General features: G+C 40.0%; 1 protein-coding gene across 1 annotated transcript; it reads left to right on the forward strand.

The window, feature by feature from the left end:
* Positions 1 to 1,417: 1,417 nt before the first annotated feature.
* LOC146325257 (extracellular matrix protein 2) lies at positions 1,418 to 22,586 on the forward strand. The gene is made up of 10 exons (XM_084721156.1): positions 1,418 to 2,972; positions 3,151 to 3,302; positions 3,465 to 3,701; positions 4,506 to 4,755; positions 5,433 to 5,548; positions 8,618 to 8,750; positions 8,830 to 8,987; positions 9,881 to 10,020; positions 19,078 to 19,404; positions 21,832 to 22,586. The coding sequence occupies exons 1-10, from the start codon at positions 2,774 to 2,776 to the stop codon at positions 21,998 to 22,000; spliced, it is 1,881 nt and encodes a 626-aa protein (XP_084577282.1). The 5' UTR covers positions 1,418 to 2,773; the 3' UTR covers positions 22,001 to 22,586.
* The last annotated feature ends 22 nt before the right edge of the window (positions 22,587 to 22,608 follow it).

Raw genomic sequence — 22,608 nt, forward strand, 5'->3', positions numbered from 1 at the left:
ATATTCAAATATTTTGTAATTTTTTGGAAAAAAAAATCTTTAAAAAATGATCAAACAATAATTTGGTGGCTGCAGTAACTCTGATGACCTCTAAGGGGTCATGGGCCCCCTGTTGAAGACCCAGGTTGCAGAATCTTAGTCTTGTTTCACTGTTATTGAATGTTTGCTACATATGTGGCTTTTACAGATATGTGTCATATATGTTGTAGAGCTGGCAGTGGTCAGACTGTCTAGGACACCTTTATTCTGAGTGAGAAAACAAGGTAATAAAATTGTGCATGGGCATATTGCAGGGTAAACTGAAGAAACTTTATTCACCTCTTTGAAATGAGGCTGAGAATTTACTCATCTATTTTCACATCAACTGTATCAATGAAGGGAAACATTGTGTATTGTATTACCACTAGGTTACACCCCTGGTTAAAAAAGTGCGTTGTGTCCTAAACCAGTGACTATTATATTATTTATCCTGGATGAATCCTAGGCCTCTGCATCATCCTCTGCAGTGGAAACTGTTAATCCAGGGTGTTGTTAGACTGAGGTTAAGGAAGGGGTTGAATGTGGCCAGTGGATTACTGCACGTCCCCGTCAAGACTCAAATGAATAACCTCTGGACACATCACTGTTTACCTTGGAGGAACACATCAGGACCTGAATGTTTCACTGTTTAGTGTTAAATTGTCCAACACGCCATTTGGAATATGTCTGGACTCTGCTGTTGTCTCTCTTTTTCGTCAGCTGTGATTCTGGGGACGTACCAGGGAAACTTCCGAACTTGCGGATCCTATGGTAACTGTTTGGTAACCATAGTAATTAGGGTTAGGACCTGAGTTAGGAAAAAGTAATTACAGATGAACAGTTCCTAAGTCACCGTTCCTTATTAAAAAAATAGGGAATGCTTATTACACAAGCATCCTAACTTCCCTTTAGCTTGGGTCAGAATTGCTGAGGGGGATGGATGGGATACCTCCCTCTCTGCTTTTGATATCCTGCCCTCTGGTCATTCTGTCCCCATCTATCCCCCTTCCGGCCAGACTAATTAAATTAAAGGCACTTCTTCTGCCTACTGGTAAATGGACATAGTAGCTATTTTAATGTATGAATGCTCCTGGGCAGACTGAGTTGTGAGTGGACTGAACTCTCATGTTAGTGATGATAACACGTGAAATGATGCAATAAATCCAGTTCTATAGTCTGTCACTGCCATTGTCAAGTTAACTGTAACTATAAGCAATAATAACTATCTTAGTATTGACATTTACTTGCTACTGAAAGTGAATAATATTGCAATGAAAGCAATATGCCTATTTAGGAAAATGTTCCCCCTTTTCTTACAAATTGCACACTGGTTTTAGCTAACAGTACACTGTTGGCTAACACTACCGTTAGCTATAGCTAATAGCTATAGCTTTCTCTACAGATGGTACCAAAATATGTCTTGAAGTTTAGTTCCTTCATTGTTCTTTGTTTTTGCTTCATTATTTGTATATTTCAGTGAAAGAAAAACAACAGTTACAAAGTTGTTTAGCTCAGCGAGATGAGAAACTAATGTCGGTTGATAAGTAAAAGGCCTAAAAGTTGATAAGAAATGTTGGATTGAGTATTTAGGATTTCCTAAGCTGAGATAAGATAGGATGGAGTAGGATAAATTAGAATTACTAGAGTTAGTTAGGAATTGTTTCTGTTATACCAAATTGGGAAAAACTGTATTTTTATAACGTGGACCCAGGTGCAGAACAACAAAATTGGCCTAGAATTAGCACATAAATTTGATAAGAATTATTGATGATAATTGATATGATCAGTGGGTCTTCTTAATCACAGAAGCTGTTGTCTGGAACATGACAACATGCACACACATTTTAACAGATTTAGTGTGTGTATGTGTGGTTACAGAGCAAATACTGAGGGTCTGTCAACAGGTTTCACCCCACAGTGAAAATCCCAGTTTGGCTCAACACTCAGCCGGTGGCACCTGCTTGGTTTAGTGGTGAGTGCTGCTGCTCACACACTGCCAGAGCACATGTGTAAGCATCGCAGTGTATCCAGACAGTATGTATGGACAGAATGTAAAGATGGGCTCATTGTTCATTTCTCAGAGGTCGTGTTTGTTTTCATACATGGATGCCACCGGAGCTCAGCCAGACAAGGTCGTCTCCGACCTGAACTGTCTACCAACTCCGTCTCTCGTTGGAAACGGTCCAAGATCAGTCTGATTCAGTCAGGAGAAAAACACAAAACTGACTAGAATCTATCACGGGTGTATGAAACTCATTGTGTTCTAGTTTCTGTCTTTTGCTCCATGTCCTCCGTCTCTCATCGCCTCCACAAATATCTGCTTTCCACCTAACGTTAGCAGACAGTTATGAAAGGCTGAGGAGACAAGGAGGAGCAGGGCGGGTCTGTGTATTTCATGGTACCACGAATGAGGGCCTTTATTAACAATGTGAGAGTTTGTTTTTTTTGTTTTTTTTTTACCTCTGCTCCTCCTAGATATTCCTTCCCAACCTCTCGCTCTTTCTTCATTTCAGCATCCACTCTGAATTGGGAGCATTATGTGCTGCTTTTGACTGACCAACAACTGTTTGGACTATGAAATTCTAGGGTTTTCTGGAGATTTATCCTCTCACGTGAACTCTCACGTTGACTGTTACTCACAGAGTTTCATCCCTTCCCTGTGGATTTATTTCATCCTCGCTTCAGCCCTGAAAATCTCAAAGTTTTGGACCTCTTTCTTAAACTGAAACAGCTTAAATCGAGTGAACGTCCAACCATGCAGATGCAGAGGACATTTATTGTGCTGTTTTGTCTATGTGGCACAGTTTTATCAGGACAAAGCCTAAAGTCTTTGCAGGACGTGGACTTGGAAACCTCCACTGAGTCACCTGAATTAGAAACAGCAGCCATTCTTCCGCCAGCGATTGATACAGGAGCGACCTTATTGGATGTTTCAAGTTCATCCCTCTCTGCTGGTAAGATGATGCTTTTGTTTCTCAAATGCTGCCTGTTTCTATGATGATGTTGGCTTTATTAACTGAACTACTTTGAAGATATTTAGCTTATACAGACAAGTGAGTAAAGCAACTTTCTAAAAATTTCTATATGTCTGTAACTGTTCTTTTCTGCTCCGCTTTATGATTGGTGAAGAAGATGGTGAGGATGAGCATCTCCACAAGGAGGCAGAGGAGGAGAGGGAACATCAAGGAGTTGATTTTAGGAAGCTGGAGGCCGGCAGAAGAAGGAGAGGTGCCTGGGGGAGGAGGAAACATGCAGCTACAGTGGAGGCCAATGCTTACAGAATAGTATGGCTCACAGAAATGCAGATTTTTAAATTAAGAAACAATAGTTGCACATTTTATCTTCCGTTTTTAACCCACATCATACTCTGGTCAGAGACTGTGTTGACGTGGGGTGATTTACTCCTTTGGTGAGACATGTCAGTGATTTCCTGCTGGTTGTTGTAGGCAGGTTTGGGGCGACCTCTGATGGGCTGGAGGAGGCGTGGAAGAGGAGAGGTGACCAGCGCTCTCATGGCTATACTCAAGGAGCTCCATACTGAGAAGCGACGGCTGATGGATCAAGGGAAAACACAAGGGGACGAAGAAGAAGAAGATGATGATACTGATGATGATGATGATGACGATGATGATGATGAGGATGATGATGACGATGATGATGAAGAAGAAGAAGAGGAGGAAGAGGTGTCACGTTTTGTACAATTGCCCCTTCCTAAGTCCCACCCCTTTTTGGTATATGCTCCAATCACAGCTGAGCTTGGTTGCCAGAAGAACCTCAGTCAACTTTGTCCGCTCCTGTTTTCATATAGGCTATGTGCTAGGCTAATCTAGTTAAAAAAAAAAAAAAACAAATTTTGAAGGTGGTTAACAAATGTTGCTGGGAGACATGTAAAAGCGACATCTACAGTATAGTCACATCTAAAGTTACCGAGTCTTAGCAAATCAACAGCTAACTAGCTAGCTAACAATTGATAAAGATGAGCTAGCTAACTAGCAATTGATAACATAAGATAATCCTTTATTAGCCTCACAATAGGGAAAATTTCAGTTGATGATTACTGTAGATCAGCTAGCTAATTAGCCAGTATTTTGCTAACATCACATAACTTAAGATGTGGGAGGAAACTTTGTTTTTCCAAAACTGTTATTTTTGAAAATAAAATGAAAAATAAAATAATTAAAGTTTGGGGTCATTAAAGTTGGCTCTCTTTAATACTTAACATTGGTTAAATATTTGTAAAACCCACAGACAGATGTAAAGGGTGACCAGTAGTATTGATTTTTGAAAAAAAAAAAAAGAAGAAAATTACAAAATATGGAGAAACAAGGTTTCTGCCCAACAGCATCAAAGTGTGACAGTATAATGTGGTGTTAAAATATAAAGTTAAACAGTTTCTTTAAGTCTAATAATGTCATGTTGTCATAACAGAGACATTGACAGGCTATGATGTTGTGTTGTAGCGTCAAGTGTTAATTTTTCTGTGACAGGAAGAGGAAGAAGAGGAGGAAGAAGAAGAAGAAGAAGAAGAAGAAGAAGAAGAGGAGGAGGAGGAGGAGGAAGAAGAAGAAGAAGAAGCAACTGAGGCTCCCAGCAACCAAACAGAATCATACCCCGGCTTTACAGAGTCTCCTCTCAGCGAGTGTCAGACTGCTGACAGAGAAATCAGCTGCAGGGGCATCGGCCTGACTCGCCTGCCGATCATCCACAACCTGCTGGCCACAAACCTGGACATGGCAGGTGTGTGTGTGTGTGTGTGTGTGTGTGTGTGTGTGTGTGTGTGTGTGTGTGTGTGTGTTGTGGTGGTGGTAGACTCATACAAAATGAACGTGTTTGTGCATAGTGGATCAGTACAAAATAGAAGTGGACTCCCTAAAAAGTAATACAGCTGTGATATTGGTTACATATTGAAGTGGTTTATTATTAAGTCAGTGGGCAGGCTGGGTCATAAAATAACATTCTGATTAATAGCGGGGGGGTGGTCTCCCCAGAGAAAGAGGGGTTGTGTTTGCATTTCACATGACGAAACAGCAGCACAACTTATTGATTATTTAATTCTGTTTCCTAACTAGCACTACAGGTAAGAGGAAAAATATGTATTTTTGATGTTGGCATTTGCCATTAGCCCTGTTTTGTTGTAAACGTTTTAACAATGGTACATAGTATTTGGAAAGAAAAATTTAGGTCTAGACAGTGACTCATTAAGCTGAAAACTAATGAAGTTCACTGATCATATTATTTCAGTCAACACCAATAAAATTTCCCACTCTGATTATGTCACTATGACCTGAGTCAGGTGAAGTTCAAGTGAAAATCAAGTGAAGTCGTTTATCACAGTCATGCCAAATGGTTTTACAAGCTATATTATACACTTCCACTACATGTACTATATCTAATACCATGTGATTTATCATTAGAGAACAACATCAGAGTCATCGCTTCTCAAGATTTCTCTGGTCTGCCCAACCTGGACACACTGGACCTGAGCAAAAACAAACTGGACGATGAGTCATTCAGCCAAAACCCTCTGTCTGTGAGTAACACTGCTCTGTTTGCATTTTTATCAGACACCAGTCAACACAGCTGACCACTGTTTCTTCACTGTCTGTCACAGTCTCAACATTACAGTCTAATACTTGCCTGCAAGTACATCACACCTATAAAGTTGTATTCTCTGTGTTAAATGTACATCTCACTTCTACATTAGAGTTTGATTGAAGGATATCTGTGCTTCAAAACACTTCAGTGTTACTTAATGTATGTGCCATGTGATGCAAATCCACAAGGCTACATATCATATCATATAGCATCAGTAACACTTTACAATAAGGTGCACAAAATTTTGAGTATTTGTGAGGAAACAAATGAAGAAGTAACTGATAGTGAACCATTAGTTAATGAGTAACTCCAAATCATATTTTATGGAGTTGCTGATGATTAATTAATGATTAGTTAATTAAGAAACAAGTGAGGAAGAATGATGAGTTAATAGGGAACAGACTGGGGAATCCTTTATTAATGAATCATTTGGTAAGTATTAGTTTTTGAATATCTGACCACTTTGTTTATGAAGTGTAACCAGCCAGTGACTGACTAATTACTAACTACTTAAACAGTATATACTCTTTTTGAGTCCCCTCTGAGTAAAGTGATGCATTATACTGAGTAGTTACTGAGCACTGAATCATTACATCATCATTACTTCATTTGGCAATGAGTATCAGTACTTTGTAACTGCTTAGTGTTATGCATCACTTTACTGTAACTGCAGAGCTGCACAAGTTCAAGTAAACTTTATGATCCCAAACTGGGAAAAAACACAAAAATGTCATAAAAACAGATAAAAACATACAATATATAGTTTCCCTTCCATCCTTGTAACACACGCACACAAATACACACACACACATACTTCATATCTATACTATAATCAGTTGTCAGATACATTGCACTATACAAATTTTGCATGAGGCTTATAATTGCACATCACCCTGATCATTATATCGAACATTAAATCCTATGTTTTTGTATTTTTCCTCTCATTTAACAGTCTAATACCTGACGGGTCTAAACACTTGCTGTTACTGTTTTCCTTTGCAGAAACCTTCCCTTGCCCTATTGACTTAGTTTGAATCTGTTGTGTACAAGGAGAGTAGGGTCAGACTGAGGTCTTTACATAGCTGAGCAGCTGACGTCTCATTGCACCCTGAAGTACCAGTTCAGTCTGCTCTTTTTTTTTTTACTGTTGCTCTTTGTGTGCTTGTTTTCTTTTATTTTACACTTACAAAATATAATGTGAAATTTTGCGTTAAATACTGAGCGTCATCTTGTGTCTTTTCTCCTCCAGAACTGCATAAAGTACAGGGTCCTAACTAGGCTTTATTTGTCCAAAAGAGAAAAAACAAATAGGAGAGACAGAGGCCAAAGCAAAAGAAACAAACAACAAACAAAAATGTAGCTCACTATGTTCTGCTTTTTGATGCAACATATTTGAACTGTATTCTTAAAGGGAATATTCTGCGCTTTTCATTTGGATGTCTTCTCTGTATTGATGGCAAATGTTGTCAATTCAACAATAAATTTTTCAGTTTGTGCTATATTTCCTAAAAAAGCTGAGTTTACTGCTTGCTGAGCTGTGCCAGCAGTGCCCACATGTACCAGGATGGTGGGCAAGCTTCTGACGAACTCAGCTTTCTGGGTCAGCATACCAGACTCTTAGAAATTTACTGTGTGAACTGACTACATTTACCCGCAACACCAACTGAACATCCACATGAAAAGGTCCAGTGTCTAGGATTTAGTGGCGTCTAGCAAAGAGCTTGGAGATTGCAAATACATGCGGTGCAACATGGTGGAAGAGGACTCGCACCCTGTATCTACATGCGTACCTCTGGTGATTGAATTTACACTTTAAAAATCATAAAAGTGGTCTTTAAGTATTACAAACCTTTGTTTGCCACAGAGTTTATTTTCTGCACTAATGTGCGATAATCTGATGGAAAAACTGTAGTCCATATCTGCCATCTGTTTGCCTGATGTTCAAGTGCCTGTTACATTTTTATTACACTAAGATACTGTAAGGGAAATAAATAATAACATGATTTAGAAATACAGGGTTTCAGTGCTATAAGATGAATTGTATTTATATTTTAAGTGTTAACTGAGTGATAAATATCCACTGGAGGTTTGAGTGACACAATAATACACGGAAAACAAAAAACTAATGCAGTAAAACTCACTGCCTGTGGTGGGAATGTTACTGCAACAGATATTAACTTCCTCTGCCAGTAAGAGGCAACACTGGCGTGTGAAGATGTGCAGGTCTGAACTGCAGCTGCTATTATTTTCCTTTCCTACAGGTGGTGTAGGTCAGAATGTGTTGAATCAGTCTGATATTGACCCAGAAAGCTCCCTCCTGTGGAGAATCTGCAGCCTGCTGGATGTGAATGAGTTTGTGAGTTACAAGGCAGTTTTACAAGTCACTTTGCATCTAATTAAAATAAAAAGCAGGCTACATCCTGTATCATTACAGTAATAAAAGAGCACTGAAAATTGCATTAACTAATCTTTTCTAAGAATAACCTCCGGTCTAACCTCTAAATGACCACAGGCCAAGCACAGATCCTGACCACACTGAGGCAGCCCGCCGCACTCTGACCAATCATTACACGCCACCGTCAGCATACTCTCACAGTATTGGCTGAACGGACCTGCTGGAAAACAGCTGCAGCCAATGATGTGGAGAATAAAAGGAAATTATTTTTAGAAGAAGATTTTTCTTCGTTCTCTCTTCGCATCCCGGTAATGACAGAGGACTGATGGACTGGCGAGAGGGATACTGCGAAAGATTCAGTCCACTGGTTCTTTTACTTGACACACATTGACCACATTGACGAGCCACACAGAGCGGCTTTACCAAAAATACCCAATGATAGATGAGATGGAAGAGATGCACAGATTTGACATTCCCTCATTTGGTGTATTTCTGAGAACTCTGTGATTGTGTCGGAATGGAAAATTATGGATTTCGAGACCAGTATCTAATTTGTCTGTTTTATCTCTCTGGCCCATTCTTCCTTCTTTTCTGCTGCGCGCCATGTAGAACTTGACCTTTCTGAAGAAGCTTAACCTCAATGGCAACCAGCTCACCAGGATCCCGGCCCTGCCGCTGTCCCTGGAGGAGCTCAAGATCAACAACAACAAACTCAGCTCACTCACACCTCACTGTTTCAAAGGTAGAACTTGTGTCCATGACGAGAAACACTAGTTTCTTGTATGAAAATAATGCTATTATTAATCTGTATTCATTTCCAGGTCTGATGAACCTGTTGACCCTGGAGCTGGAGGAGAACACTCTCCATGAGGTCAGTGTGTCACCACAAGCCCTCAGACCGCTCGAGAGACTTCTGAACCTCCAGCTGGACAACAACCGCTTCCGTTCTCTCCCTTTGGGCCTTCCTCCCTCTCTTCAGGTGCACTGGTATCACTTTATTGAGTCCTGTAGGGAAAAAACTCCACCTTAAAGGGATAGTTTGAAGTGGAGTTGTACTTAACCACAGTCAGCGTATTACCTACAGTAGATGGCAGTCTGCACGTCCCCATTTTGTAGCTGAAGAGGGAGTACTGGTATGGGAAGTTAAGCAATGTACTGCTGTGGACAGGTTCAGCAGCAAAACATAATTTAGCCACCTACAAAAAAATGAGTATCAGTTCAAGTGTACCCTATATTTAAAATATTTTCACCACTTTGCCTCACTGTCAATCAGCCTTTTTTGACTGGAAACTACTGTCGCATAAGCCAAATATCACTCTCTCCAAACCAACCAAACTCCACCATTCACTCCACCACAGACACTCCCAAAACTCATATGACACTGTCAAACAAGGCAGTGTTGATCAAATATATTCTGTTACTACATTGTCTATTTCTCACCTAAATGTTTTCAGTATTGTTTAGCTGTAATATGAGAAAGTTTTCCTCCAGGCCATCATGTTTAAAATGGATGCGGGGAAGACAGAGAGCTTGCACGCATGAACATAAATAACATGGACAGCAACATACTTGTGTTGAGAGTGTGATGTCATTCTCTGCTCAAGACACCACTCCATTACTCCACTATATCTTTAAATAGTAAATAGTTGGGAACTGACAGCTGGTGAGGCTGGATGTTGTATATTGCATCTTCTGTTTTTCTGGGTGGGCCTTTAAGTGGCTTAAATATGTTTTGCTAGAAGATCCAGCACGGGTTCGGAATTGAACTACTCAGGATCACTTGAGAAAGCCAGACACTGACACGAGGGCAAGAGCTATGCCACTTTGACAGACATCTTGTCTCTGTCTGTTTGTGTCCATCTTTTCAAATAGGAGCTGGAAATGAATGAGAATCTGATTGAGGAGGTGACAGAGGTGGCGTTGAGGGGCTGCATCCATCTAAGAGTCCTGGACCTGAGTCACAACCTGCTGCATGAGGGAAGCATTGGCACCCAGGCCTTGACCAATCTCAAGTATGTCCATCCATCCATCCATCCATCCATCCATCCAGAGTTATTTATTTAAAAGAATAATGATCCTCTGCAGTTCCTCTGTCAGCCACAAGAGGGTAGACTGGTGTTTGGGATTCTGACCACTATAGTTACCATTTTAATGTTTCTGCAATTATCAGTCGGTGGTTGTTGCACTTAAGAGATTAAAAACACATTTCCATCAAAACATGATAGATCCTCTGACAGATCAGATTATTATTACTGTCATCAATATAAATAGGAGAGGCTGGTGCTCTGATTCACACACAGATAAACACTCTCACACACAATCCAGAGCAGTACTGTAACTCTGTAATCAGGTCTGTCATTTCAATGACAGCTCTGACTAATTCACACAAAGACAGACACGTTCCTCTTCTGTTTTCCTCTTCTGTGTTTCTCTCTCACACACACAAATCAGAGAAGTTATGACAGCTGACCTTGTGGACTTAGATCAGCAGGCGTGTGAGAGAGAGCTTGAGGGCAACTGTGTGCCTGTATGGGTGTGTTTGTGCATGTATGTCTCAATGTGTGATGGTGTGTGTGTGTGTGTGTGTGTGTGTGTGTGTGTGTGTGTGTGTGTGTGTGTGTGTGTGTTGTTTAAATATAGTGAATTCCAGTGGGTTTTTTTCTTTGCTCCCTGGGATCCTTGTGTACCACAGTGGAAGCTTCAGGGAAACTGAGGAAAAGAAAAATGCTAAAGACAGAGAAAGATTAAAAAGTTCAATTGGAGATACTTTGTATTGTATGTACTGTGCTGAAGGGCTAAGGTTCTACCTAGAACCTTTTTGCCTCTGAAGAACCCCTTTTTGAAGAAAGGGTTTGTCAACGGTTCTTTGTAAGACGAAGGGTTCTATCAAGAACCCTTTTCATCCAAAGAAGAGTTCTTGAAATATAATATATTGTTGGAATATAAAATGGCTGTTGGTAGAACCCTGTGGTTGTGTTCTAGATAAATTCCTTGGAATATAAAAAGTCATTGGTAGAACCCCCTGAGTATTCTAGGAATATAAGGTAGTAAGGTTCTCAGTAGAACCCCCTTGGTGGGTTCTAGATAAAACTCTTGAATTATTGAAAGGTTCTTTTTAGCACCCTTAGAGGGTGGAAAGGTTAGAGGGTTCTGGGTTGAGCCATTTCACCATATAGTGGTTCTCTGTAGAACCTCACATAACAGTGAAGCCGAAGAACTCTTTATGTTTCTAGTTTGTATGCCTGAATGATTACATCCAAAAGCAAATCGAAATATAAAACTGATAAAACATACTCAGGGGAAAACTGTCAGAATAAATTACATTTATCTTGCAGTCACAGATGGAAAACAGTAAAAAAAAAAAAAAACTAAACACAGTCTCCAAAGAGGGACAGAGAGATGAAGGAAGAGTCTGAAGCTAAAATTAAGAGAATTCAACTGGGCTGCACTCGGAGCTTTCGCTTGACATCTGACACTTGCCCTCATTAGTGGCGACAGAGGCAGTCTTCCCATTGACACTGCAGGCTTATTAGCTGCTCCTCTATTTTAAAAGCTTCTTCAGCGCTGCATAGACGGCATAGTGTGAACAAATTCAATGGGACCTGAACTCCACCAGCACAGCAGGAGATGATACCTCAGATGGCAGAGGTCATTAGTGTCATAAAACATGACTCTTCTCTGTAGTTGTATTATATATTATACTGCAGATCTTTCATAATTAAATCTGCTTGTGGAGAAATGTATTCATCCCGTAGCTCTGTATGAATGTGTGGAGAAATGGTCAGAAAGGGACTGAAAAACATGGCAAAACAGAGTGAAAAGTCAATTGTTTAATGTTAAAATGAACTGCTGTGTGCTGGTTCTGGTTAGTGGAGTGGCTCTCTTCCATGTCATGGAGTCGGTGTAATTGTTGCCTCCTGCTGAGGTTCAGTGATTGGACGCTACTGTGGAGGATGCTGGAGGTTACAGTGAGCTGGGGAGTTCAGTTTGGACACAGCTGGGCCAACTGCCAGCGTCTCACCTACCTAGTTAATACATCTTAACTACAGTCAGTGCTGTGTGTTGTCTGTGTATGGTTAGATACATTAATTGCCTAATATTATACAGGGACTGAGATTTTCTGTTTCCCATTTTTACCCTAGTAAACTTGTCCCAGATCTTTACTTTGTGTTACTGTGTGTGTGGTTACAACAGCTACTGATGCGTGGACTTCATGTAAGCATACACACATGCTAATAGTCCACCTCCAGTCATGTTTTAAACTGTATAAAATGCTCTGTAAGTAGTAAATTGTGCCTGATGTTCTTTTCTTTTTTTTTCCAAAATAAGTCCAAATACCTCGTTAAAATGGCTTACAAATAGCTCTACATCTTGCCTCTATTTAGTACTCAAGTACTCATGAATATGCTAATAGTCCCCACCTTCTCTTTAACAACCAGATGGGGAAATGAATCATACCCAAGTAATGTACTTGAGTACAGTTTTCAGGTTATTGTGCTTATGTATAGCAAGATTTTACATTCAAAGATGAACTTATTTTATTTTAAATATATAAAAAAGATCTGATGCATTGTCAGTGGTCGAAAATGTAATTCCACCTTTTTATGTTACTCCACTACATTTCAGCAACATATTTTACTTTTTTACCCAGCTGCATTTATCTGACAAATTTAGCTACAAAATATTATTATAGGGAAATATTTTATCCTCTACCTTACCTGCAGTGCTGTTGTTTTGGTGTGAGCTGTTACTTGATGGCACTCTGCTTGTGATGCTCATTGTGCCAAGGAAAAACAAAACTGAGCAGTTTCATATAGAAACTTTTTTTCTCCTACTATTTAAAGTTATAAGGCAGACATCTCTACAGCTTATAGGTCCAAAACTCAGCAACTAACACCAAAGCTATCTAGATGGATAAAAAGCACTACAGAAAAAAATATATATATACTTGAATTTGGGGTGAACTGTCCCTTTAACAAATACACTACTATGTAGTAATATAGATTATTTTGTATAAGAATTCATGTTAATATGATCCTGCCATGAATCTATGAATGATTTTAATCCCATATACATTATTCTGAAATGGGCCATTCTGCATGAGTACTTTTACTTTTGGAACTTTAAGTATATTTTGATGCTAATACCTTTACATAAGTAACATTTTGATTGTAACATTTTTACTTTAGAGAGTGTATCTACTCTGTTATAGTTACTTTTGCTTAAATGGCTGAGTAAATAATTCGAGTCCCTCTTCCACCACTGTGCAGTATTACGGATGAAACAGTCAGTATATGAAGTACTGAAATCAGCGCCACCTCACCTGACTACAACAGTAAAGTGCACATTAAACCATCAATTATAATATTTAAATAATAACATACATGATGATATTACAATCCCAGTGGGGACTTTTTGCATAATGAATAGTTTTGATTGTTAGAGTAGGATAGAGATGCATAATCAGTACATCATCGGCTTTAAAATTAAATGTCATTGATGTGGTGAAATAAACATTTTGGACCATATTACAGGCTGATAAGATGACGCTTTAATTATGTTTGTTCAAGGATTTTTGAAGTCGAAACGAATAACAAAGTTGCTGTTTGCAATGGTTACTCAGCAGTAGTTTTCCAAGTAATGTGTTCATTTAAATAAGCATTGCATTTTATATCTCCATCGACAGTCTGACATCATAATAATATGTTATTTCCACTACTGGAGAGACTTAATGATCTCTACAATTAGGTGGAAAAAGTATGTGCATGTATCTGTATCAGCATCAGTATTCAGCCAAAAGGAGTTAGAAAGTATCAGCATATTGGACATCAGCAAAAATATTGTGCATTCCTGCTTTCACTGATAATACTACTGATAATACTTTACTTTGAAACGTCTTTCCTCAGGGGCTCAGTCAGCAGCTTTCATCATTTAACACCCAGATGCTCACACAGAAATCACAAACACACACATACACACACACACACACACACACTGACAGAAACAAATCTTTTCCTGGCTCTTTATGAAGCTGTCAGTTTAAGCAGCAGTCTTACATGCCTCCATATCTCTTCCTCCAGTCGCTCAAAACTCCACAGTGATCACATCACTGCTGCCAGCCAAAAGACCAGACTCCAAACTCCACAGGTTCACTGACACGACCAGAACATGTTTTAAATTACAAAAAATCCCAAATAATGATATTTCATGAGTAATATGTTTTCAATTGTAGTTTTGATTTGATGCCGTCAAAGATTTTTATTGGGAAAATGATCGTAATCTGGACTTAATGATTAAATTACCTAATACTTCAGGATGTTCTGCAGCTTATCATAATAGCCTCGTAAATGTGTCATCAGCTGAAAGATTATCCAGAAAAGACTACACTGAATACAAATTAGTAAATGACATCGAAGTGATACTTTATTTTATATTTAAAGAAATAGCAGTTTGGGCTGATTGAATGATATATTTTGTCCGTTTGGTTTTAATTAGTTGTGTCATTTTTGACAGAGAGGCTGTTGTTGGAGAGGATCTCTGTGTAGATTTATCATCGCTGCAGGCTCAGACTGACACAGGCACAGGTTCAACGATCATCACACCAAAGATGTGTCTATCGTGTTATGTTATGACGTGTCTGAGCCTGATGGGACTTGTAACGAAAGCGCTTTCATCTTCAGACCAGCACAAATTGGTTTTGTAATAAGCTTGCATAAATGGGAAAACAAGCACACATACACACACCACTACACATGCACACAGCAACTCTGTTAAAGCATTACACAGATAGCAGGTGAAAACCTCTAATTCTAATTAAGCATACAAACAGGAGTTTTTAACTGTTATGAAACAGTCCCAACTTAATACTGATGCCACTTTATGACCTACATAAGCAAACAAGACCATCAGCAAGGCAATTTTCTATTTCTGTCGAGTTATTCTTAATGCCTGCATTCGGGTCCGGTTCTCCTTGAAATCAGATGAAAAGCTTTATGACATGCAGCCTGGAAGAGCCTATGTATTCATTTTTCCTGGCAAAGTTACAGTTAGTAGTATGTTACCCATTTAAAAAAAGTAGGCTGAGAGTTTTCTTTAGATTATTTTATTTTTGACGTTATATTTTGTGGTTATGGTGGTGGAAGCACTTCTGCTTTTGTCCACAGGGGCCTCCAAAATCAACACAATATGAAAATTCCTTGCAGCCGCTTTAAATGATCTTTGGTTTTCATTTAAAGATTTAAAGGTTTCCTTTTTGGGGCGGCACAGTGGTGTAGTGGTTAGCACCGTGGCCTCACAGTCCAGAGACATGCAGGTTAACTCTAAACTGTCTGTAGGTGTGAAGATGAGCATGAGTGGTTGTTTACGTCTGTGTCATCTCTGTGATGAACTACAGCGACCTGCCCCCCTACTCACTGTCAGGTGGGAATGGCTCCAGCCCGCCACAACCTATATATATGGTTTTCAATCTGAAAAAGTTGCTACAAAAGTAACGTTGCACATGATGTTGATATTTTTCTTCTTAGTTTCCAGTGTTTCAGCTGTGTTAGACAGCTTATACAGTTATACTGACTTATACAGTTCAGTTGTTATACAGATGTGACAAATGGCCCAAATTAATCCAAGATATCAGCCTCATAAATAAAGTCCAGACAGAAGCCTGCACCATAATGCTGTGATTTAACTGAGGCCATGTTCTGCCACCATCCATCCATCATTCAGTCCAGTCTCGATCTGTTCATCGTGCTTATAGCTGCTCTGCCTTGTTACATTACCTATTCTGGTTAGGTTGCCAAAGTGCATACGCCAGCTTGTGTAGTGCCGGCACGGTGGGCCATATGTAAGTATTATACATGTGCTTCTGTACCTGCATATGTTAAGGAGAGTGAGACAAACCCCTCTGTGTGCTGGTTCCAATTAGAACCCACCACCTTGAGGATGAGCAGGCCATTATCCTGATTACTCCTGGCCATGCTTTGCACCAAAACACGGACACACACACACACACATTTGTGCACACAAACACATTTGGTTTTATGTAAGTGTTTGCCTCCCCATAAATGCTTCAGAAATGAAGTAATAAATTAATGTTGGAGGGAGAGTGCATATTTGTGCCTACGTGTTTATGTATAGTAATTATCTGTAAATTTGCGTTTTCAAATTTGTTCGTCTTTGTATATACATCTCTGAGTCTATGAGCGTGTTTATTTATCTGCATCTGCGTTGGTGTTTGTTCTTCACATCATGTTGCACATACACTGCGGTGCGGGTGTGTTGGTGTGTGCGTATGTGTGGGAGTGTAGAGGGTGGAGGACTCTGAGAAAAGAGGACTGTGTGTCCCTCTGCTCATTAATACCATGTGGAGCTCTAAGCAGTGGCGGACTGCTGCTGAGCTTCCAGGCAAAGATTTAGAATACAAATCAGCAGCAAACAACTGGTCTGAACTGGTCCTGAGAAATAGAGCAATATATATTTGTGGGTTTAAATTTCAAGCAGAAACCACATTTTCATAGCAATCCATAACTGTCACGATATGCAAAGGCTGAAGAAAAAGCCTGCTGTGTGTTCTATGAGTGCTGATTTGTGTGTTTTGAGTTAAATCTGCCATTGTGCTCCCTCCCCTGTGTATTAATTTTGTTCTCAGTAAAACATTTATGGTTGTATTAATGTGATATTTTATTGCACCTCTGTTAAGCAAGAGGCAAGTAACCAACCTCAGGTTTCTTGTGCCCAGTTGCATAAACCACCGTAAGTTTAAAACTTCAGTTTGTTCCTTATGCAAAATGTTTCCCTAAGCTAAGGAGTTCACCTTTGAGTGTTGCATAAAGCCTCTGTTTAGAGTAAAGCTTTCACGGCAGTTACTATTATAATACAGCACTCGAGAACCTCAGTTACCATGGTTATATTTCATTCATACCATTCTTTAACGTTTCTACACAGCGTTGTCAGTTATTAGCTATCACACCTGTGTTAGCCAGCTTCTCCAGGAAGAACTCAAAGAGAAAAAGGAGATAAGTCCAAAGTAAATTTAATATATATGGGCACAACAAATACGCACAAGCAGAGGTTATAGCAAGAGGTCACTGACAAAATCATTGTGAGAAAACTGCTGTGAAACAAAGCGTAAAGGAAGTAATGAAGAAAAAGAAAAACAGTGCTGTGACACCAGTAAATGAGTTGCTAACGTTAAATCTATATTCTCTAACAAGTTGGTAGCATCGCTCATAGTGTCGAGTGGGTTCTCCCTGACCTCAAACATGAGTCTTGGTATTCCCTCCTCCTTTTCATTCACCACAAATTTAGCCATTATCTAATGTTCCACAAATTATTTCACATTTAAGGGGGTGGCGAAGCTTACTAAGGACCTTCTAGCAACACATCATGGAATACTCAAGTTGCTAAACACTTGGAGATTAAAGGTTTCCACCTTATCACATCCTAAAGAAATCCACTGATTTTATGCTACTAATTTTTTTTTCTAAGGCATCTTTAGATGAAAGTTCAAGGGAAACCTCAAACTTAAGTGGTGCAACCGGGCAATAAAGTAGACAGTGGACCTTGCTCGACTGAACTTGGGGAGTAGGGGCTTGTATTAACCATGAACTGTCCTGTGTTACTGACAAATGATCAGAAATTGCTTTACGTCCAAACATTTTGATTGATTTCGGGACTTTAACCCCTTCTCATTTTCACACATCATCTGTCTCATGGAAACCATAGCCCCTAAACCCTGTACTCCACAAAAACACCAATGATTAATGTAACCTGGGAGTCGTAAAGTTCAAGGGAGGAGAGTTAATGCAGGGCTCTTACTGTAAGTCACCTTTACGAGTAGCAGAAATGCTGAGGCACTGAACATCAGTCAAACAGATGCCAGTCTCAGTGTCTCCCACATCCAAAACGTTTCACACTCTCTTTCTCCTCATTGGTCTCCAGTTCACTTCACTCTCTGGTCATTGGCTGGTCACCTTAGGGCGTTCTAGGCCTGTTGGCTGTTCAGTGTGGTCTATGAATGGTGGAAGAACAGGAAATGAGGTTCCTCTCCTGCTGTGAGCTGTTCTGTAAACTCACAACAGCTGTGTGGGATGTTCCAACAAAAACACTGATCCCCTGTACTACATCTTCACCACGAACCCATGAAATCTGGTCCCCTCTCTACAGCCATTCAGTCTGTTTCCTTCAAACCAAACATTTTCATACTCCTTATCTGCCACTCAGTTGCAAATCCACCCTCAAACTGCCACACTCTCTTACTTTGTGCACCTCCAGGCCCCATTATTTCCTCCAAATCTGCTCCCCATGGTTCCCCCGCAGCCCAGCCTCCCACTCTGCACTTCTGACTCCCTGCCTCCCCAACAGCGCTATGCAGGAGTCCAGTAACTATAAAACATGAACTCTGCAGTGAAATGCCTTGGATTCAGAGAGGAAGCAGGCATCCATCCATATTATACTGAGGGGTAATATTACCATGATCACCATAAGATTTTATTAATTACTAAACACAAGTACAGGTGAGTCTCACCCCCTTTGGAACCTCAGTCAACTTTCTCCTCTCTCCTGTTGTAAGATGTTCCAGGTTCATCTATGTTGAAAAGGAAACCAAGTTTTGAAGATGGTTAAAAGATGTTTTCACATCTTAAGTTAGCTAATGTTAGCAAAACACTAGCTGACTAGGAAGCTTATTTGCATCAATCATAACATCTGATAGCTAAGTTGTCTAGCGTTTTGCTAACGTTAGCTAGCTTTAAACTTTAAATGCATGTGTATGCTGATTTTACAGGTCCCCCAGCAAGATCTTTTAACCATTCCCAAACTCTGGTTCTCTTTTCAACATAGATGAGCCAAGTACATAGCATATCTGAGTACAAGAGACAGGACAGGAGAAAGTACAGAGGTTTTGATGGGTACCAGGTTTGCTCTTCATCTGTCTCTGAGCACAGAGCAAAAAGGGGCGGGACTTAGAAAAGGGTCAGTTGCTGAAACAAAAAGTAGAATGTGAAGAATAAAATTTTCATTTGAAGGCCTTTTTGTGACATCTGATTCATGATTCCTGTGTGTGTGTTTCTTCTCAGGACTCTGGAAACTTTGGACCTGTCCTACAACCAGTTCACCGCTGTCCCAATGAGTCTGCCACACCATCTCCGTAAACTGACCCTCGAACACAACAACATCAGTCACATCCCCACCTTCACGTTCCGTCACATGCGGCCCGGACTACAGTCCCTCCGCCTATCCTATAATGCCTTGAGCAATGAGGGTATAAATCGAGTCTCTTTTGTTGGAACATACCGCTCAATGGGTGAGCTCCTATTGGACAACAATCGTCTGAGGGAAGTCCCTCGCTGCGTTCGAGAGTTTAAGAACCTGCAGGTGCTGAGGCTGGATAACAACCAGATCAGGTAGAATTGCACTTTCCATGAAGTCAGTTTTTAAGAGTCTTTCAGAGTGATTTTCATAATGCAGGGATCAGCTAAATGCGTTCCTGCTTGTTACCCAATCCTGTCCTAATACCATTAGCTCTGCTAGTGCAGCTTCCTTTGGAAATTACTCTAAGAAGCTTGGCAAAGAAGCAAAGAAGAATATCGGTTCCACATTCAGTGTCTTATGGAAATACATTTATTCAAACCGACATTTTCAATAGTCCTCATCAGCATAAGGATGAAGACAATAACTATTGTTGTCACAACAATTTCTCATTACTGTCTGTGAATTTTACCAGACTCTTTATCCCCTTTGATGTAACACAGTAACACTGGTGACCAAAGCAGCAATTATGACTGAGATTTACATGACCCCGTGTTTTGTTTTTTTAATCACGGTCAGTTGCCAAAAATCAACAAATGTACCTCTAGCAAATAACTTGGCAAAGGCAGTCCATACACTACTGTAGATATTCTCTAGATAAGGCTGATTTCTTCACTTGGGCCTGAAATTTCCTGAAGTGATTTAAGAACCAATAATGTTTCTAATTTGAAATGGATGAGGAAAGTCTTGTCTTAGAGATGAAGTTGGCATAGGTGTAGATTTTGGGGTGGACGGAGGGGACAGGTCTGCCTCAATAGTTAGAACTTCTGCATTTGTCCCCCAAACATGAAAGTGGCAGAGGGTCAACAGCCTTACTGCATTATATTCAATTATATTTTGAATTGTCACTTGAATTGTGCTTGATTTTTATGGTTTCCTTTACATAAAAAAGACATCCCCTCTATAAATTGATGCAGAAAAGACACAAAATTGTTCACCAAAAAATCTCAAGAATGCAGGAAATTGTTGATTGTTGAAAGTCTTTGGCACAAAAAAACATCCTGTGTTTCCCCACAATGTTGAAAGAACACGTTTGCCCCTATTAGCTGGTGGTGTGGTGGTGGTGGGGGGGGGGGGGGGGGGGGGAATTTTTGCATCTTTGCCTTGCCTGGGAGAGAGAGTGGGTTATTACATGCGGTCTATTATTACAAAACCTCAAGACTATGAAAAATGTCTGACTGGACCAAAGCCCAATTGTCCCAGCAGTCCGTAATCCCAAAAATAAACATCCATTGCTCCAAAAACACACATTCTCCCTCCCTCCTAACCTTAAACCTAATTTCCAAGGTGTTTTTTTCCCTCAAAAACTTCAATTTTCCAAAAGGATAGATTTTATAAACCATCAGCGCGTTATATTGCTGTTTTTAGATTAGCCTACATCTAACAACTCGGGTGACTGAGGCACGCTCCAACTAAGTTAAAACTCTCATGATTTTATTCAGACACTAGAAACTTGTCTGCGACAGTGAGATCATTTGAAATGTCGTTTGTTGTAAAAGCAGAAAGACAAGTCCAAACAAAGACAAGGCAAACCCCCACAGATTCAGGACCATGGAAAGGGCAGCAGTCACTGAACTAACAACTGCAAGGAGAATGTGTTTTTTTTTTGGAGCAATGGGCCTACAGAGCAATGGCCCTTTGCCTTTGGGATAATAGGCTGTCGTATAAATTGATTTTCAGGCCAATGGGACATTTTTTAGGCTATCAAAATAGTGGGTCAAAAAAATGGACAGTCCCTGTTATCAAACCATGGACATTGTTGTTATACCGCAGGTATTTTAACCACTAGCCTATGAAGGTACCCTGCGTGATTAGTTTTGCAGGTACTTGGTTGTTAACCAAAGTACTGGACAAATAGAAATTTTGACGTGATGATGGGGAAAGAGGGAGGAGACTGCGAGGGAAAGCCTGCTAACCACCATTACAGAGGGGAGATGTGAATATGTGAACCAAAGTTCATGTCAGTTTAGCCAATAATTGTTGAGACATTTCACTCAAAACCACTAATGTGAACCTCATGGTGGAGATAAATGAAAAGTCAGGAGATCAACAAAGGTGCAGAATTCAGATACAGAATTCAGATTTAGTATCTGAAGTTCAGTTCAGTCTTTTTATTAGCCCAGATGGGAACTTTTGTCTTGCAGTCAGGGGCAGAAAGTATTCATTCATTCATTTTCTGTAACCGCTTAGTCCGTAAGGGTCGCGGGGCTGCTGGAGCCTATCCCAGCTGACATCGGGCGAAAGGCGGGGTACACCCTGGACAAGTCGCCAGTTCATCGCAGGGGCAGAAAGTAAAGAACAACAAAAAGTACAAAAAATCAGAAATTGCAAAAGAATTTCCTGTACATACAGGGCAATATACAACACAATAAAAAGCAAAACAGTCTCTAAAATGCTAAAGTTTTCACTCCTATGACACTAGAAGCAGGGTACTCTCGCTCTACGGTCTTAAGCTTCAAGTTGCTGAGAGAACAGCACCCTCTCCATATATGTCTAAATGTATTTGTATGCTGTGGTTGCAGGATGGTGAGGAAGTGGGGAGTGTGCCACCCTCGTAATTCTGGCTCCACCTTGGCTTCAGTCCACTTGGAAAATAATCTGCTGGAAGTGGAGAGGATTCCCCCAAATGCCTTCTCATGTCTCACTGATCCTCAGGGACTGGTCCTCTTTCCACAGAAGGGGCACCCATAGAACCAACAGACCACACAGTGGGACACATATACACGGACATATATTATTCACATTATGCACATGTGCATCCTTATGAGGGCCTCACCAAAAATAGTGTTGTCATGTAGTTGGCTATCAGGCAGCGCTATCAGTTTATCATCTACAAAACCATCCTTTTCTTTCACATCTTGTCTGGAAATTAATGTTTTTGTATGTATTAAAGCAAATGTGTACACTGTACACTGTAACTGAATAAAATGCTCTTCGAAGTGTAAAATGATAAATATACATTGCTGTGGAATCTAGATCTGCTCCAAACACATGACATTAATCTGGCTTTTCATTAAAGTAGAAGGTATTAAAGTGATATATTGAGAAAGTGAAGACTGAAATGGATTAACCCATGTCTGTAGTCTAGGTCTGGGGCTTGCAGGAGGAGTCATTAGTCAGGGTAAGTAGAAATAAAGATGTATATGGGACCTTAAGATATTAATTGCTGTGTGACTCTATAGGTTTATTACCTGCCATCCCCTGTAGAAGTGCCAACTCCTGTATATAACTTCCATTTTCTCCATGTTCTAATGAAGGCCATTAGCTAAAACATTAAGTCAAGTCAAGACAATTTATTT

The sequence above is a fragment of the Lutjanus erythropterus genome, chromosome 6, assembly GCF_056507025.1.
Source record: "Lutjanus erythropterus isolate fLutEry1 chromosome 6, fLutEry1.hap2, whole genome shotgun sequence".
Lineage (NCBI taxonomy): Eukaryota > Metazoa > Chordata > Actinopteri > Lutjaniformes > Lutjanidae > Lutjanus > Lutjanus erythropterus.